The following is a 20671-nucleotide window of genomic DNA, read 5'->3' on the forward strand; positions in this document are numbered from 1 at the left end:
TCTACCACCCTCTCTATGAAAAAAATACTTCCTGTCAGAGTCTGCCTCCCTTCAACTTCAATTCATGTCCTCTAGTTCTACCGCCTTCATGTTTGTTTGTGGATTAATACATTTCAAATATTTGAACATCTGAATCTCCTTTCCTCCAGGAAAGGTCATTAAGTCTCTCCTCATGCGTATTGTAACGCAAATCCCATACCATTTTTGTAGCTTTTCTTTGCACCACTTTGTCTTTTTACATCCTTAGCAAGATATGGCCTCCAATACTGAACACAATACTCCAGGTGGGGCCTCACCAAACGCAGAGGGGCATCAACACCTCCTATCTTCTGCTGATTACACCTCTCGCTATAAAGCCTAGCATCCTTCTGGCTAGGGCCACCATCTTGTCACACTGTTTCAATGCCTTCAGCTCCTCAGATACTTACACCCCAAAATCCCTCTCCCTGTTTGTGCATATCAGACTCTCACTGCCTAACACGTATGTCTCCCGTGCATTTCTACTCCCTAAGTGCATCACTTTGCACTTCTTTTAATTGCCAAACATTAGCTTCAGCAGATTCCTTTTCATGTTTTCCACTCCCTCCAGGTTGTTCACTCTGTTACAAATCTTGGTATCATCTGCAACAAGGCAAACTTTACCTTCTAACCCTTCAGCAATGTCACTCACAAATATATTGAACAAAATCGGGCCAAACACCGATCCCTGAGGCACTCCACTACTCACCTTTCCCTCATCCAGTTGAATTCCATTAACCACCACCCTCTGGCATCTGTCCGTCAACCAATTCCTAATCCACTTCGGGTCCTATCTCCAGCCTGTCAAGTTTATTCAAGAGCCTCCTATGAGGAACCGTGCCAAAGGCTTTGCTGAAATCTAAGTAGATTACATCTATCATACATCTTTGATCCAATTCTCTGGTCACCCAATGAGGTTTGTTTGGCATGCTTCACCTTTGGTAAAACCATGTTATCTCGAATCTTGCAACTTATTGGATTCCAGGAAATTCACCATCCTCTTCTTCCGCATCGCTTCCATTACTTTTCCAATAACCGAAGTGAGGCTTACCGGCCTGTAGTTTCCAGCTTCTTCTCTGTCAACACTTTTGTGAAGAGGGACTACATCTGCTCTTCTCCAATCCCACGGAACCTCCCCCTCCCTCTTTAATTTCCTTTGCAAGCATACTTTAACCTTGAGGGTCCAGAGATTGCTAGCCTCCGCACATGCAGTTCTAGATTCCATGGGTATCTGTGAAAGGGCTTTCTGTCGTCAGCTGGCCAGCTACGCATCATTTCAGTTCACTCCACTGTCATGCTTCTAAGCAGATCACGAAACACACAGTTGTAATAACGCACAAACAATAGGACAGACATTCAGTCAGTAAAATTAAATTTTAAAAGTGTGTCTAAGTAAATGTTTATTCCAACCCCTTCCCCTGGTCAGGGAGCTTAGCAGAGAATTTCAATGCAGCCCTGGTCACCTTCCAGCACCCGAAGAGCCTCCATGCTGCTAGCAACTGACAAATCCCAGGACCTGACAGAGAACGGGAACAAACTAAGACTCATGCCAATACTTATCAAGTCTTTGTAGCCTCCCCATTTGTTTCTAGGCCAACCAAGTCCCTTGGATGGCTATAACTATTCAGTCCTCATTTGTCCCCTTCACACCAAACTATTTCATGCATGAACATATGAAGTAAACCACTTTAAAAATGTCTTCCGACCACTGACTAATCTAACCCTTTCCATCAGAGTCATCTATAAATAGGGCCCCCCTTGTACAGCTTGCAGAACGATGCAAATGAAACCACCACTCTCTTCCCAGAGCTAATTCTGGAGGTGCTCGTGCCCTTGGAAGTCTGCAGGGAGAGAACGTTTCCTGTCCTACCATCAGGATCCTCCTCTGCCTGACCTGCACAGCGGGAACCAATTAGACTTAGGAAGGGCCAGAATTACCTTCAGGTCTGTCTGCTGTGCTGTGGCACTGGAGCATAATTCTGGCTGAAGGTTAGGGTTCCATTTTAAAATGAAATGAAGTGTTGGGGGGGAAGAATCATCTCTTAGGGGTTTTTGGTTTGTTTGTTTTTTAATCTGTTTTTAAAATTAAATGAGGAAACTTAATGGAAAATTTCTACTTTCATTTTATATGAAAGTGCATTCCTGTTGAAGGAACATAATGCAGAAGTCTAATGGTATCCAGCCAAGGATCAATGTAACTATTTTGAGTGCACAAAAGATTCATCATACTACCAAGGAAAAACATTCTGCACCTTCCCTCGGTGACCTCTCTTCCCACCAAATATCTCCCATTCACTCCTACAATACACCTGAAGGACCCCAAATTCAGACAGCTCCATTGGTTTCCAGGAAACTGGCAGGTAGGAAAAATGCCAGGCTTATAGCGCGTTATCCCCGCCTTCCATTCTCTTCTTCTGCTGGTCCCACCTCATCCGACGATGTTTCCAGTTTCTGGAGGTGGGAGCGGCAGAAGGCAGGCCTTGCCTTGGCCGGAAGCAGCGCCTGTTCAATGCTACGAGCGGCGGCCTTAAGTGAGTTCGACGGACCACATGAGATTATACAGTTATACATGCAAGCTGGAGAAGGATACCAAATGCGTGTGACTTGGCATGTCCGAGCTTTCCCCTTCAGAATCTTCTCCACTCTGGGGACCTAATGGTCATTTTGCCTTAAGTAAAACCTATTGCTAAAGTTAACTGCACAGGCCGAACTCCCCTTACAACACTATTCCCATGACAGCACTCCCCTCACTACCAGGGGCGTATCTGGACTTCACCGTTAGGGGGGTCCAGAGCCAAGGTGAGAGGGCGCATTTTAACCCCCCCCCCCCCCCCGGCACCGCCATTGCTGACACCCCCTGCCTCCGCCAGAACCACCTCCAACAACTGTGGCCCTCCCGCCAACGACCCCCCCCGCCCGTCGCCTTAACGTCGCCTATCTTTGCTGGCGGGGGACCCCAACCCCCACCAGCCAAAGTCTTCTTGCTTCGTTTGGTTTCTGAGTCTGTCTGACGTCCTGACATCAGACTCACAGAAACAGAACGAAGCCCCACAAGGCTTCGTTACGTGCAGGACGTCAGACTCACAGAAACAGAACGAAGCCCCACAAGGCTTCGTTCTGTTTCCGCGAGTCTGACGTCCTGCACGTTGTGTACGTGCAGGACATCAGACATTCTCTGAAACCAAACAAAGCAAGAAGACTTCGGCTGGCGGGGGTTGGGGGTCCCCCGCCAGCAAAGGTACTAGACGGCGACGGCAGGAGGGGGGGTTGAGAGGGTCATTGGCAGGGGGGTCCAGGGCCAAATCTACGGGGGCTCTGGCCCCCATGGCCCCATAGCAGCTACACCTCTGCTCACTACAACACAGCCCCATGAGAACCCTCCCCTCACTATAACACCACCCCATGATGACACAGCCTAGGACCCAAGGAGACGCTGTGCCTAGGATAGGCTGAAAGCTGCAGAACGCCTGTTATAACAGAGACTTAACCTGAGGAACATAACTTTGGTTTGGTACAAACAAGGTTTGTACTATAGAGGTTTGTTACACAGGGGAATGCTTGCATGTTACAAACAAGCTGTCCTCGGCTTACATAAGAATCCTTGTACAAAGTCACCGAGGACCGACTGAGCTGTTTCTCCAGCTGCAGTCTGCATCAGAGATTCAAAGTCTCTTTCCTTCCTTTTTGAGCAGAAGTACTAGCCAGAAATTTCCATTTCTTGGCTCTGTATGTTTATCTGCAGTTCTCATCTTTATGCCTTAGCATAAATTTACCTTAGATATTTAGCCTCTCAGAGAAACTTGTCTGCCAAACACTCCCACTTAAAAAAAAAACCCAAAACCTCCCTCTCTGATAACAGTTCGGTTATGCTATTCTGCTATTACCCTGCGAACATCGTTCAAAGCGGATTACAGAAAGAGAGACCAGGACATACTGGGGATTACAATTATTAGATCCTGACAGAAAAAAAAAAAACAAATATCAAAAACTGAAAGATCATCATTAGTCAATTCATTATCTTAAAAACAAATTTCTGATAAAGGAAGGTTTTAAGCTACTACCTACAAAATCTTAAGGTAGTTGTTTTCACAATCTAAATTTCCTGTGGCAGAGAGTTCCTTAAAAGAAGGGCTTGATAACACACTGTTAAAGTAAACATTCTCTTCAGTTATTCCCTTCACCGATGGAAATTGGAGTTTCAAGAGGTTCCAGTTTCGCAAAGATCTACCAGATGGTGCAAAAAGTTTTAAAATGACACAAGACAGTCAAAAATTCAAATAAGCTGCAGAGCAAAAAATACGTACAGAAACTAGTCTAGTTTCTGTACAAATAAGACAGTGCAATGCCTTACATAATACTAGGAATAAAAGTGCACAATTTGAGAAAGCACCAAGTCTCTATTGGGAGCCGACAGAGTCGAATAAAAAAGTGGGGAGACTTGATCCTCTTTTCTAGGCTTACATAATAAATCAAGCAGCGCTATTTTGTAATGTCCAATCATACCCATAGTCTAAGCAGCCCACATACAGTACAAAATATTCAATCTAATTGTGTAAGAATCAGTGCCCGAACAAGCGTTTTAAATTCCTTAACCAGTGAAGTATAGAAAATCCATTTTATCATAATGTTAATTCTGTCTTCTAGTATTAACAAATCAGTTGGCACAGAATGCAATTTGCCCGACTTGTTTCATATGAAAGTACGAGTTCCCCTACTGGGTCAAATCTAACCCAATATCTGGGTGTCGTCGTCGATGATACGCTGAAACCTTCTGCTCAGTGTGCTGCTGCGGCTAGGAAAGCGAATAGAATGTTGGGTGTTATTAGGAAGGGTATGGAGTCCAGGTGTGCGGATGTTATAATGCCGTTGTATCGCTCCATGGTGCGACCGCACCTGGAGTATTGTGTTCAGTACTGGTCTCCGTATCTCAAAAAAGATATAGTAGAATTGGAAAAGGTACAGCGAAGGGCGACGAAAATGATAGTGGGGATGGGACGACTTTCCTATGAAGAGAGGCTGAGAAGGCTAGGGCTTTTCAGCTTGGAGAAGAGACGGCTGAGGGGAGATATGATAGAAGTGTATAAAATAATGAGTGGAATGGATCGGGTGGATGTGAAGCGACTGTTCACGCTATCCAAAAATACTAGGACTAGAGGGCATGAGTTGAAGCTACAGTGTGGTAAATTTAAAACGAATCGGAGAAAATTTTTCTTCACCCAACGTGTAATTAGACTCTGGAATTCGTTGCCGGAGAACGTGGTACGGGCGGTTAGCTTGACGGAGTTTAAAAAGGGGTTAGATAGATTCCTAAAGGACAAGTCCATAGACCGCTATTAAATGGACTTGGAAAAATTCCGCATTTTTAGGTATAACTTGTCTGGAATGTTTTTACGTTTGGGGAGCGTGCCAGGTGCCCTTGACCTGGATTGGCCACTGTCGGTGACAGGATGCTGGGCTAGATGGACCTTTGGTCTTTCCCAGTATGGCACTACTTATGTACTTATGTACTTATCCTGCTTCCAACAGTGGCCAATCTAGGTCACAAGTACACGGCAGAATCCCGAAAAAGAGTAGTAAGATTCCATGCTACCAACCCCAGAGATAAGTACAGGCTTTCCCCAGGTCTACCTTAACAGTAGGATCATGGACTTCTCCTCCAAGAATTTGTCCAAACCTGTTTTGAACCCAGCTACGCCAACAGCTTTTACCATATCCTCCAGCGCCAAGTTTCAAAACTCATTATCTGGTGAGAGAAAAAAATTTCTGTTTTCCCATTTGTTTTAAATGCACTACTTAGTAACATCATGGTGCATCCTCTCGTCTTTGCACTTTATGAAAGACTAAATCAATTTCACATTGGCCCGTTCCGCTCCACTCAGGATTTCATTTCTCCCCTTAGCCTTCGGTCTCCAAACTGAAGTTCTAAGAAGTAGGACCGTGGGATCATATAACCCCCTGTACTGGCTGCCAGTGAAATGGTTGAGTACAGTTTAGGTTGATACTTCCGATGTTCAGGGTACCTGTGCATGGAATGGCTACGTCGTTCCATTGGTACAATCCTTCATGGTTCTTGCACTCCAGCCAACAGTTAAGACTGCCCTTCCTTACAGACACTTTGCAAATCCAGTACATGGTCATGGGTCTTTTCAGTTGACGATGTACAGACCGTGGGGCTGCCATTAGCAATTCATCTGATGGAGTTTCGGAAGAAAGACCCGTTTTTATTTACTTTGGCTTTATTAGGTGCAATAGGCCTTAGTTTTTTATATTTGTTTGTGCTTGTGTTTGTTTTAAATGTATTGATTGTTACCTGCCTATACTCTGTAGATAAGCGTGATGTATCTGTCATTTAACTACTATTACTAATCACCATTTCTATAGTGCTACTAGACATATGAAAGTAGGACTGTTCAAAAATAACTTGACAGGCAGGCCTGGGTCCGATTACAAGGCCAAGCCTCTGCTCTCTAGGTCAGCCAGAGCTGGGTTCCTGAAAAGGCCGCAATTATGGCCCCTGTAATCATTCAATGGTGTCACCTAGGGGTAACATACAGGGGCCGGGCCACAGGCTGCGACACCTAGCCAAGTGCATCAGTGCAAATTTTGGGGCAAGTTAAGAAGGCTATTTAAACTATAAGGAGCAACCCCCTCCCCCCCCCCAACACCTCATGGAGTCTCTGGGCACTGCAACCCAATAAAGATGGGCTCCAGTTGAGCTGAAAGCCTGAAGTAACAGGAGGAAAAACAAAGGCGAAAAAGAAATTTTTATAATTTCTGAAGAAATATAGTAACATAGTAGATGACGGCAGAAAAAGACCTGCACGGTCCATCCAGTCTGCCCAACAAGATAAACTCACATGTGCTACTTTTTGTGTATACCTGACCTTGATTTGTATCTGCCATTTTCAGGGCACAGATCGTAGAAGTCTGCCCAGCACTAGCCCCGCCTCCCAACCACCAGCCCCGCCTCCCACCACCGGCTCTGGCACTGACCGTATAAGTCTGCCCAGCACTATCCCCCCCGCCCCCCACCACCGGCTCTGCCACCCAATCTCAGCTAAGCTCCTGAGGATCCATTCCTTCTGAACAGGATTCCTTTATGTTTATCCCACGCATGTTTGAATGATATATGTTTGATATGTTTGAACGATATAAATAATTAAAAAGCGTTATACAAAGGGGGCTGTTTGTTATTTGTACTAGCAAGTGAAGTGCAACTCTCTAATAGAGCTATTTCACTGTACTAGTTAGAGCACCAATCTTTTTAAAGAGAAAATCCCCCTGAGATCTTGCATCTTCTACAAGCGAGACTGGAACTGTGGCTGCAGGTGATGCGATTAAACACTTCTGCTGCTGGCCCTGGGGTGGACACATTGCACAGTGAGTGTCCAGAGGGCAGGGCCGGATTTAAGTCTGCCGTCACCACCGCTGTCACAATTATCAAAATGGCAGGGGTGGGGGGAGGCAGAGCAGTGGCGTGAGGAGTCCAGGCCAGTCTGCAGACCAGTAGTTGGCCTAAGAGCACCGGTCAGGTCAGCCAAATAAATACCAGCCAGCTGGCAACCCTAGAAACACCATATGCTCCTTTTCAGGCCAATCACCAAACTGGCCATATTTCTGCAAGGCCCAGGGGTAATTTTTACCCACAGGGTTTTGCCAGGACAATCTAAGTAAAATTATTCAGCGAGTTTGCCTTTATTGCTTTACAAAGAAGCTCCCACGCAAATTTGTGCCTGCTTTTATTTTGATATCTTTTTTTAAAGGCAAAAATGTAAGTAGCGGCTTCCCCCTTCCTCGGGAACACCCCAAAACCCTGCAGGTAAAGAAGTACATGTGTGGTTCCCATCTGAGGTGGGAGTAATCAAGAGCTCAATTCTGCCGGCATAACGTATCATTATGTTTTATGCATTAAAAAATGTATTACACACACGATCTACAATTCTCAGAGAGATACAACTGAGCATATATAATAAAATACTAACAAAAGGGAAAAAAAATAGACAAATCAAAACACATCATCTGGAACCTCTCCATGCCACACTGCAGCTCTGTAAGGGCTTTACGACGGATTTCTCTCATGGTATAAGGCATTTTTCTCACTAGCCCACACAGCACTCTCCATTTAAGCTGTACCAATGTACCAGCGACATCACTTCCTCCTCCAGGATACAAAAGTCTCACATGTGGGGTAAGATCATCTGACGAAGCCCTGCATGGGAACCGCTCTCCGGTTTTTATAGAACTTTTTAGTGTTCGATTAACCAGTGGAGTCTCTAGCTAACAGAACTGAACTGCAAGGGGAGGAGGGAGGCTACGTGAGAATATATCCTGCTGCCCTCAGAGAACACCTGCTACTACTACTACTACTTAACATTTCTAGAGCGCTACTAGGGTTATGCAGCGCTGTACAATTTAACAAAGAAGGACGGTCCCTGCTCAGAGGAGCTTACAATCTAAAGGACAAAATGTCAAGTTGGTGCAGTCTAGATTTCTGAGTAGAGGTGTGGTGGTTAGGTGCCGAAGGCGACATTGAAGAGGTGGGCTTTGAGCAGTGATTTGAAAATGGGCAGGGAGGGGGCTTGGCGTATGGGCTCAGGGAGTTTGTTCCACGCATGAGGTGAGGCGAGGCAGAAAGGGCGGAGCCTGGAGTTGGCGGTGGTGGAGAAGGGTACTGAAAGGAGGGATTTGTCTTGAGAGCGGAGGTTACGGGTAGGAACGTAAGGGGAGATGAGGGTAGAGAGGTAAGGAGGGGCTGTGGATCGAGTGCATTTGTAGGTTAGTAGGAGAAGCTTGAACTGTATGCGGTACCTGATCGGAAGCCAGTGAAGTGAGGAGAGGGGTGATACGAGTATACAGGTAACTAACTGTTACCTCCAAGGACAAGGATATTATCTCCATGTGGTACTCACTAGCCATGTCGGGCACTGTTTTCCCTCTTCTGTTTTTAATAAAAAAATTGACTACGGCTTTCACCGCTTGGTGTATTTACATAAGAAAATAAGAATACTGGGTCAGACCAATTTAGCCCAGCATCCTGCTTCCAAATACCTGGCAGAAACACAATTAGTAGCTACATCCCATGCTACCAATCTCATGCCAAGCAGTGGCTTCCCCCATGTCCATCTCAATAACAGACTATGGACTTCTCCTCCAGGAACTTAATATATCTAGGTTTAAAAAAAGGTTTGAATAACTGCCATCACCACATCCTCCAGCAGCGAGTTCCAGAGCTTAACTGTTGTTTGAGTGAAAAAACAATTTCCTCCGATTTGTTTTAAAAGTATTTCCACGTAATTTCATTGAGTGCCCCCTGGTCTTTGTCCCTTTCGAATGAGTGGGGGGAAAAGGATTTGATTCACTTCTACCTGTTCTACACCACTCAGGGTTTTGTAGACCTGAATCACCGTCCCCTCAACAGTCTCTTTTCCAAACTGAAGAGCCCTAATCTCATTAGCCTTTCCTCATACGGGAGTAGAGAGGTGTGGTAGCCGTGTTAGTCCACTCTTAAAGGTTATCAATAGAGATCAAGCAAAATAAAACATGGAAAAGAAAATAAGATGATACCTTTTTTATTGGACATAACTTAATACATTTCTTGATTAGCTTTCGAAGGTTGCCCTTCTTCGTCAGTTCGGAAATAAGCAAATGTGGTAGCAGATAGTATATATGAGTGTGACATCCAAGCATTACAGTCCGACAGGGTGGGAGGGTGGGGGTGGGTAGGAGGTATACCAGTCAGGTTCCCAACCCGGTGGGCCAGCATTTTACAAGACCAGGACACTGCACCAGTGATTTCATAGTTAGAATAATACAGGAGAGGGAAGGATTTTAGTGTCTGTCTTACTGTTCTAATTTTTGATAACATTTCTTGTTCCTGACGAGATTTCGAGAGTGGTGGAAGTTTGGTATGGGTTGGGGGAATATATGAGTTCATAATCCACTGTTCTAGCGTGCTGGCAGGGGGGGAGGGGGGTTCTATACTAAAACATTGATGATAATGTTATACGTTAGGTTTTTGAGCTGTGAATTTGTTAATTATCAGAGTATACATTATGTTTTCTTGGTACTGTTATCCGTGTAATATCATCAATAAAATTGTTGAACCATAAAACAATACAGGAACGTAAGACCTTTGAAGTCAGAATGATTGAATATTTTGACACCCAACAAACAGGACTTAAGGATCTGGGTTTTCTAGCCCATTATAAACCATAAAATTGTATTTCTCTGTTTATCACCCTCCTCTCACCTACCCACACCCATCCTGTTAGAATATCAATGAAATGCTTTGATGTCCTCATGCATACCTCCTACCTACCCCCACCCTCCCACTCTGTCAGACTGCCAAAGTAATGCTTTGATGATTCTCTTATATATACTATTTGCTACCACATTTGCTTATTTCCGATCTGAGGAAGAAGGGCAACCTTCGAAAGCTAATCAAGAAATGTATTAAGTTATGTCCAATAAAAAGGTACCATCTTATTTTCTTTTCCATGTTTTATTTTGTTTGGTTTCTATAGATTCTACATGGAATGTTGCTATTCCACTAGCAACATTCCATGTAGAAGTCGGCCCTTGTAGATCACCAATGTGGCCGCGCAGGCTTCTGCTTCTGTGAGTCTGACGTCCTGCACGTACGTGCAGGACGTCAGACTCACAGAAACAGAAGCCTGCGCAGCCTTCTACATGGAATGTTGCTAGTGGAATAGCAACATTCCATGTAGAATCTCCAATAGAAGCAACATTCTATGTAGAATCTCCAATAGTAGCAACATTCCATGTAGAATCTCCAATAGTGGCAACATTCCATGTAGAATCTCCAATAGTATCTATTTTACTGTCATAGTAATGCTTGAATGTTTTCACTTATATACACTGTCAGCTAGCACATTTGCTTATTTCCGATCTGAGGAAGAAGGACAACCTTCGAAAGCTAATCAAGAAATGTATTAAGTTATGTCCAATAAAAAAGGCGTCATCTTATTTTCTTTTCCATGTTTTCTTTTGTTTGATTTCTATTGATAACCTCATACGGGAGGAATTCCGTCCCCTCTATCATTTAGGTTGTTCTTCTTTGAACCTTTTCTAATTCCGCTATATCTTTTTTGAGATATGGCGACCAGAATTGGTCTGTTCTTTATCAGCACTTGCAGCTCAACACCTCTCATCATCAACTACATTCAAATGCTTTATGCCTCATCCATCGTCATCACTGGCCTATTTTCAAATAATTAAAATAAAATAAAAGGCCTCTCGTGATATAGTCCTTCAAATTACATTCCTTTAAATTTATTTTAGATCTATTTCACTTATAACAAAAAATAAATCTTTCACTTAATTCTTCCACTGTATTACAGTCCATATTATTGCGTTTCAAGCTCTGAAAATGGTCCGATGATTATAATGGATGAGGCATAAAGTATTTGATTTAGAAATATTGGCTATTGCCTCTGGTATGTTGGACCATCACTCATTTATTTGAATTGTCTAAAAAAGGTATTTATTTTGGTTTTTGTATATTTTATAAGGAAAAACATAAGCGTCTATGTGCGTTCTTCAACAGTTCAAGGTCTTTTTATAAAAATTACCCCCACTGACCACCTGCTTTTAGGTAATAAGGAACAACAACAACAAAAAAAAGCCATTTCTTGATTTTTCAACTGCCATGTCAAAGTTCTTAAATTCAAGGATCCTCTCAACAGGAGGTTTGACAGGCCTAGTCCTCAGAACTGTGGCTAAGGGGTTATGAATACTCCCTTGCTTTTTAAAAACAATTTTCTCACCTGGAAGGTCAATGATCAGCCACCCGTCATCCTCCGTTTCAGACAGAAAAGGCTTCGGCTCCACCAGGGTACTATCTGTGTCCTCGCCGAAGAGGAGGCTGGCGATTCGCTGGAACATGGTTACGGTGGTGGTGAGGGAATGGCTTCAAGGTGAACCTTATACAAAAGAAAGAACCAGGGGAGGATGAGATGGTGTTTTGGCCTCAGATGTTGTGAAGACGGAGCTTTAGGGCTGGTAGCGTGTTTTTTTTTCCACAGTGAAGGAGCCTCTTTTCTGTACAGGGATCTTAGCAGGGACAAGTTCTGAATAGTGCAATCATGTAGAGTTGTTTTTCACTTGGCTTCAGTGCAAAAGACCTGTAAAAAGGAAAAGAAGTTGATTCAGCGCCTTTACAGATACAAACTTCTGATGTGGTTGGGGGATTTGCTGCAACTCACTTTAAATTTCTCAGGGCCCTGTTTACTAAGCCGCGCTATAGGCGTGTTATAATTAGCACGAGCTAATGCTGGAGACACCCATAGGAATATATGGGTGTCTCTAGCATTAGCACACGCTAAGAACGCCAGCGTAACTTAATAAGCAGGGCCCTAAATGTTCTCCCTATAACGTTAAAGCCTGTGCTATAGAAAAACTATCAAAAATTAATAATCATTGTAAAATATATAAATATTAAATTTAAGAAAAAAAAAAATCAAGCAAAAAGAACAATTTTTGGCTTAAGGAAATACAACACAAAAGTTTAATATAATAATATGACCGTAACATACTAGGCAAGTCCCTAGGGTACAAAGTAAGGGCCTTTTTACCAAACAGCAGTAGAAAGTGACCTTAGCACACCGTTAGGCGGATCTTTCCCATGCGCCAAGGTCAATTTTACCGCTAGGGTTACGAAAGCGAAATTTCCCATTTTTGTATTGATGACCACACACTAATTTTGTCATTTGCACGTGGCCAATAAAACAGATTAGTACGCGAGCCCTTACTGCCACCCAGTTTTGGGCAACAAGACTCGTGCGGCAATGTAGACATTCTAACCGATTAGCACAGAAGATGCTCACACCAGTGGCGTAGCTACGAGGGGCCATGGGGGCCCTGTAGATTTGGCCCTGGACCCCCCCTGCCGACGACCCTCTGGACCCTTTCTCCTGCCGCCAACCCTCCCCCGCTGCGAGCTACCTTTGCTGGCGGGGGACCCCAATCCCCGCCAGCCGAGGTCCTCTTCTTCCCTCGAAGGCTTCTTTCTGTTTCTGACGTCCTGCACGTTGTACGTGCAGGATGTCAGATTCACAGAAACAGAACGAAGCCTTGCAGATCAGCCAGGCTTCGTTTTGTTTCTGTGAATCTGACGTCCTGCACGTCAGAAACAGAACGAAGCCTTCGTGGGAAGAAGAGGACCTCGGCTGGCAGGGATTGGGGTCCCCCGCCAGCAAAGGTAGGCAATGGCGGTGGCGGGTTGGCGGCGGGAGGGGGGGGGTCGAGAGGGCCATCGGCATGGGTCGTCAAAGGTGGTGGTGGTGGTGGCAGTGGCAGGGGGGGGTGTCGGCAATGGCGGGGGTGAGGTTGGCGGCACCGGGGGGGGGGGCTAAAATGTACCCCTTCACCTCAGGCTCTGAACCCCCCTCCCGCCGAAGTCTGGCTATGCCCCTGGCTCACACTCTGCCCCAGACACACCCCACCATTTCTTTCTACACTGGTTTCTACCTTTGTAACTAGTTCCCAGTCCACGGTGGAATATTGCCTCCTATCTCATAACTTTTTTAAGTTCTTCAAAGAGTCTCATAGAAGGGAACTCTTGTCAAACACATCACATGAACTGGCTCACTTCTATCCACGTGTTTATTCATGTCTTCAAGAAAATATAGCAGACGGTGAGGCAATACTTCCCCTGGCTAAATCCATGCTGGGTTAGTTCCATGAAATCACGGTTTCCTGTATGTTCAGTAATTCTGTTCTTTATATTAGTTTCTACCATTCTGCCTGGCACTGGTTTTTCAGTTTCCAGGATCACACCTGGGACCCTCAACTAATATCTAATCCCATCTACGAGAAGACGCTAGAAGAAAGGACCTCGGTCTCTTCAGAGCTTGTGCATAATATCAGTTTAGAAGGTGAACAGCTTGTGTCATGTAGACATTTCATGCCTTATTTTGCAGCACCTGAAGAGCTGGCCAATTCTTTTCTACAGGGAAGCTGACCTTAAAAGTCATGTCAGTCCTCCATCTCCTCAAATAACGTTTTAGCAGTTCATCCAAAATTTCTGTCATAAGTAGCCCAAAGGTGACTCAGAGGGTATGGGGACCCAGGTAGGCTAAATGTGCCACTCTGCTCACCAGGGGCGTAGCCAGACACCCAATTTTGGGTGGGCCTTGGCCTAAGATGGGTGGGCAGAAGAACTCTGCCTTGTCCCACAAGTGATTTGGTCTCTCCCTCTCTCGCCTGCATGCCATATGGTCTATCAAACATCCCCCCTTCTCCTGTATACCTTTTTAAATAACAGATTTTCACCAGCAGCGAGCAGCAACTAATACACACTGCTCATGTTGACCCCAAAGCCTTCCCTCTGATGCATCTACCTGTTTCCGCATAGGCGGGAATACATCAGAGGGAAGGCTATGGGGCCAAAGCAAGCAGTATGTATCAGTTGCGTCTCACTGCAGGTGAAGATCTGCTATTTAAAGATATGCAGGAGGAACAGTTGTTGGGAGTTTTCAGCTGGTGGGGCTCGGGGATCCCTGCCAGTCACATCATAGGTGTGCTGCTACTGGGTGGGCCTGAGCCCAAAGTGGGTGGGCCTGGGCCCACCCGAGCCCACCCTTGGCTACACCACTGCAGCTCACAAGCTGTGAGGAACACATATGCTGAGGGAAGGTCTGCCACAGCAGTGCGGGACCCCAGGGTGGTTGCCCCACTTGTCACTTCCCACAAGGGCAGGTCATTCACCTGTACCAGATCTCAATCTCACTCGTTTCAAATTTTCCCATAAGCCCAGTTTCTTTCCACTATTTGGGTATAATTCTTGATTCTAAACTATCACAAGAAGTTTCATCTGTTTTAAATTGCCCTACCAAAGAAAAAAAAGCACCAGGGGCCTTAAAAAGAGGGACACAATTTTTTTAATCATCAACTTTAGGTGACAACAGTTATTCATGAAAGACCCGACACGGGCCGTGTTTCGGTGCTGCCGCACCTATGTCAGGGGTCACAATGATGAGAAGGTATTTTTAAAGTAATCCAAAGCAGCTGAATTATTGTCAGATATGTCTCCGTATATTCAGAAAGTTAAAGCTGATACTCTCTGTCAATATTAGATATTCTCCGTGTATTCGGATAATCAGTCTTCCTGAAATACAGAGCTAATACCAACAGAGAATATTAGCACCATCATCCTGGAATGCCCCGTCACTTTCCATATGTTCCAAGTCCTGTTATACACAATTCAAACCAGTTAAAAAAAAAACCCATTTTGGTTTTTTTTCAACCAGCATTTCCCAATTAATTCAGAAGAAGAACAGTTGAAGTGATAGATGTTGGCAACTAGCTGAGCCCAGGATCTTTGACCCAGACCATAAACAGAGTGTCTGAACCACTTCCTGTGCTCTTGTATAATTACCATCTTTCCTATTCTTTTCATTTTTTTAAACATTTATTTTGGAGTGGAGGAGTGGCCCAGTTTTTAGGGTGGTGGACTTTGGTCCTGAGGAACTGAGTTCGATTCCCGGCACAGGCAGCTCCTTGTGACTCTGGGCAAGTCACTTAACCCTCCATTGCCCCATGTAAGCCACATTGAGCCTGCCATGAGTGGGAAAGCACAGGGTACAAATGTAACAAAAATAAAATAAATACTATTGGAGATTCTACATGGAATGTTGCTACTATTGGAGATTCTACATGGAATGTTTCTATTCCACTAGCAACATTCCATGTAGAAGGCCGCGCAGGCTTCTGTTTCTGTGAGTCTGACGTCCTGCAGGACGTCAGACTCACAGAAGCAGAACCCTGCGTGGCCACATTGGTGATCTGCAAGGGCCGACTTCTACATGGAATGTTGCTAGTGGAATAGCAACATTCCATGTAGAATCTCCAATAGTAGCAACAGTGGAGGAGTGGCCTAGTGGTTAGGGTGGTGGACTTTGGTCCTGAGGAACTGAGTTCGATTCCCGGCACAGGCAGCTCCTTGTGACTCTGGGCAAGTCACTTAACCCTCCATTGCCCCATGTAAGCCGCATTGAGCCTGCCATTGAGCCTGCCATGAGTGGGAATGTTGCTACTATTGGAGATTCTACATGGAATGTTGCTATTCCACTAGCAACATTCCATGTAGAAGGCTGCGCAGGCTTCTGTTTCTGTGAGTCTGACGTCCTGCAGGACGTCAGACTCACAGAAGCAGAACCCTGCGTGGCCACAATGGTGATCTGCAAGGGCCGACTTCTACATGGAATGTTGCTAGTGGAATAGCAACATTCCATGTAGAATCTCCAATAGTAGCAACAACGGAGGAGTGGCCTAGTGGTTAGGGTGGTGGACTTTGGTCCTGGGGAACCGAGTTCAATTCCCACTTCAGGCACAGGCAGCTCCTTGTGACTCTGGGCAAGTCACTTAACCCTCCATTGCCCCATGTAAGCCACATTGAGCCTGCCATGAGTGGGAAAGCGCGGGGTACAAATGTAGCAAAAATAAAATAAATACTATTGGAGATTCTGCATGGAATGTTGCTACTAATGGAGATTTTACATGGAATGTTGCTATGATATTCCACTAGCAACATTCCATATAGAAGGCTGCGCAGGCTTCTGGTTCTGTGAGTCTGACGTCCTGCACGTACGTGCAGGACGTCAGACTCACAGAAGCAGAAGCCTGCGCGGCCACATTGGTGATCTGCAAGGGCCGACTTCTACATGGAATGTTGTTAGTGGGACTCTGGGCAAGTCACTTTACCCTCCATTGCCCCATGTAAGCCGCATTCAGCCTGCTATGAGTGGGAAAGCGCGGGGTACAAATGTAACAAAATAAAAAAACACCTTGACCTGCCTGCATACTAAGGCAGTATATTAAGTCTGAATAAATGATCAATGATAAACCCTGTAGATCACGGAACATCCCGTGACCTCCGCCCTCAGGTCATGGTTGGTTGTGTCTTGACATCTATAAATGTTAGAATTCCTGTAGTTGGTGTTCAGCCCTTGGGGGGGGCAGTGTATTTTTTTTGTTGTTGTTGTTTTCACTGAATTAGATCCAGATATTCAATGCTAGTCCCTGTCTTGATACAGACGCAGAGTTTCTGGCTCTTTGGTAGTGCCCAGAAATTGTCCAGGTATCACCAATATTCAGCAACAACTAGTTAACTAATAACTAATGGTTAGTTATCTGGGCCACCACCACTGAACATGGAGGATTGCCAGATAGCTCTGGGATGGGTAATCCACGAATCCCACGAAAAACAATGAAAAAAAAAGAAGAAGTGGGAAGTGGAGCAATAACTCCAGGGACTGGGACAGATAAGTCACAATGGCAAACTTTATTACAGACTCGACACAGAAGCCGCAACCAATCAAAATGGGGGTTCTGATAAAGACCTTTTGTACTTGGATCCTGCATATAATATGGTTGACCACAGAAAGAGATATTAAAAACCTGGAACAACTTATTTCCTCAAATTATTACTTTAAAAGGAGTGAAGCCTGTGAAAACTGGGATTACTTTAATCAGTGGGATTTGAATTAGAGACTTAAGTATATGTATTGTTAAATAACTTCTGGTTTTTAAAAGAGAAAGAATGTAATCAGATGTATTATTTCTAACCAGTGCCGTAGCGAGGGCTAATGACACCCGGGGCGGGTCGCCGCTGGGCATCCCCCCCCCAGGTGCAGCACGGCGCGAACCCCCCCCCCTCTGCAGCGCACCCCCCCCCCTCTGGAGTGAACCCCCCCCCTAGGAGTGCAAACCCCCCCCCGGACCGCATTCTTACCTGTGGGAGGGCCGATCCGCCCCGAGTGCACATCACTCGGAGCTGCGTCGGCCTCGCTGGTTCCCTGCTCTCTCTGCCCCGGAACAGGAACCTGTTCCGGGACAGAGAGAGCAGGGAACCGGCAGGGCCGGCACCCCCCAAGCGCGTGCAACCCGGGCAAACCGCCCTCCCCCCTTCCTACACCACTGTTTCTAACTAATATTGGACAATAAGTATGTTTTCAATTAAATGATTTGACTTTACACCGTATTGGCCTTGAAGAAGCCAACCAGATGATCAATGTGGAATAATGAATTAGACGAGTAATATCTGGGGATAATCAGGTTAATACCACGGGGTTTTTTTTTTCTGTTTACTGTTTAACTGATCTCCTTGTCTTGTTTCACTCTCCCTATTTAGTGGTCTAAGGAAGAGAATAGAATTACCCGACTGAAATAATTCCTATATGTTACTTTCTCTGTATTTCCGGCAAGTTGTTTTATCGCTTGTAAAAATTTAAATGGTTATAAATAAAAAATTTAAAAAAAACTTGGAACAACCTCCCAGAGGGGGTGGTGGGAGACAGTATCTGAATTCACGAAAGCATGGGACAAACACAGGATCTGAAGGGATAGCAAAACTGAGCAGTTGATGTGAATGGACAGTTTGGATAGGACACACATGGTCCTTTTGCTATCATGTTTTAGATTTCAGTGCGATTCCTCATTCCTGACTCTGTCTAATCAGAACTTGACGTGTGACCAGCAACAGGTCCTTCTAAACACCACCAGTCCAATTCTCAGGGTTACTATTGCTTAAGCATGCAACGGGATGCCAAGAGCTATAGAAAGTTAGATTCCACTAATGAATGCCTTGTGTTTTTCAGGAACATCACATAAGTACATAAGTATTGCCATACTGGGAAAGACCAAAGGTCCATCGAGCCCAGCATCCTGTTTCCAACAGTGGCCAATCCAGGTCACAAATACCCAGCAAGATCCCAAAAATGTACAAAACATTTTATACTGCTTATCCCAGAAATAGTGGATTTTCCCCAAGTCCATTTAATAATGGACTATGGACTTTTCCTTTAGGAAGCCGTCCAAACCTTTTTAAAACTCCGCTAAGCTAACCGCCTTTACCACATTCTCTGGCAACGAATTCCAGAATTTAATTACACATTGAGTGAAGAAAAATTTTCTCCGATTTGTTTTAAATTTACTACATTGTAGCTTCATCGCATGCCCCCTAGTCCTAGTATTTTTGGAAAGCGTGAACAGACGCTTCACATCTACCCGTTCAACTCCACTCATTATTTTATAGCCCTATATCATATCTCCCCTCAGCCGCCTTTTCTCCAAGCTGAAGAGCCCTAGCCACTTTAGCCTTTCCTCATAGGGAAGTCGTCCCAACCCCTTTATCATTTTCATCGCCCTTCTCTGCACCTTTTCTAATTCCACTATATCTTTTTTGAGATGCGGCGACCAGAATTGAACACAATATTCGAGGCGCGGTCGCACCATGAAGCGATACAGAGGCATTATAACATCCTCATTTTTGTTTTCCATTATACAGTGAAGAGCTGGATATTAAAATAGTCACTACATTTGCTCAATATGAATCTGCTTCTTCACTTTCCATTTGTCAGTTTCAGGATTATAGACATTTGTTTTTTTTTGGAAAACTTGTTTGAATTATTTTTCATTCCAGACCTACTTTTGATTATTGGCTCCTACTAGCGACAGACGTGTCTTACTGAAATTATAATTAAAGCTATTTGCATTACATTCATTTCACAGAATACACCCACCATGTGCAAAGACCTAATGCAACCCACCTGCTGGAATATAAAACCATGGGAAATATCCAGCTTTTAGAAGAGACGCTACTACATGCAAGAAACTGTTTTCTCTCATACAGCCAAAGGTGAGAGGCACTAAGCTAGGAAAACATTGGAAGGCTGCCAGTTCTATTTTTATGCGATTATAAAAAAAAAAAAATTTCTTTTTTTAGTCTTACCCATCAGGCTCTCAGTACGTAGCCCATCACACCGTAGTGTCATCCCATCCCAAATACACAGTGAGCAAGGGTAGAAATTCATGCCTCCTCTCCCCCTCCCCGACTGTCAAATACAGCAACACCACATTCTAGCTTCACCCCAGCCAAGGTCTTCCACTGTGTAAAGAATGCTAAAATCAGAAGGCCTTTTGGAGGGGGTGGGGGGAAACAGAGGGAAGAAACACATTCCCAACACAAGTGCTGTACGCACATGAAGCTCGTCAGCCCCCTACAATGAATCATACAGAACTAAGGCACGATATTCAGACTGTTGACAGATGTGAAACAACATTTCTTACTGCCGAGGACACACATACACCAACACATTAATTTCAGTTAGTCTGAACAGCTCTTCCGTCATACTGGCAATGTAGGGATGGGGGAGGAGATGATTCCTCTTTAATTTGAAGGCAATGATTACTACGGTCAGACTTCCAAACCAGATTCCAAGATAGCAGAAGAAGTGACAAAAGCTACAGAGGAAACAAATCCAACAAAATAAATAGATCACCTCTGCATCCATTTATCAGTGTTTCTCAAGCTGCCTGGGCCATTGAGCTTTCATAATGAATTGCTTTAGACAATATTTGCATACAATGGAGACAGTACACGTAAATCTCCTTCAGGCACAGCTGAAAATTTGACTGGTTGGACAACTCAGATTGGGACGTCACATTTCTGAGTTAGCACTGGGACAGTTCACACCTGCTGGGCAATGACGTCTGTTTTATTGCATGCCAGCTTCTGCACACCAGGCACTTCTCATACAATAAAACTTATATAATTCTTAAATTCCCTGAAAGTAATAAGCAAACGACTTAGATTTATTCTCATCATCCCTGCTTCTTCAACTAGGGGCAAATT

At 44.5% G+C, this 20671-nt stretch overlaps 1 protein-coding gene across 5 annotated transcripts in view; it reads right to left on the reverse strand.

Moving 5' to 3' along the window:
- The window catches only part of TP53INP2 (tumor protein p53 inducible nuclear protein 2), a 60372-nt gene that overhangs the window by 25269 nt on the left and 14432 nt on the right, over nt 1–20671 (reverse strand). For all 5 annotated transcript variants that reach the window (XM_030212729.1, XM_030212728.1, XM_030212727.1 and 2 more), the window contains one exon: nt 11805–12161. In XM_030212729.1, the coding sequence (XP_030068589.1) occupies nt 11805–11922 (118 nt within the window). In that variant the 5' untranslated portion in view covers nt 11923–12161. The remainder of the gene's footprint in view (nt 1–11804; nt 12162–20671) is intronic.

Source organism: Microcaecilia unicolor, chromosome 8 (assembly GCF_901765095.1).
Source record: "Microcaecilia unicolor chromosome 8, aMicUni1.1, whole genome shotgun sequence".
NCBI classification, from domain to species: Eukaryota; Metazoa; Chordata; class Amphibia; order Gymnophiona; family Siphonopidae; genus Microcaecilia; species Microcaecilia unicolor.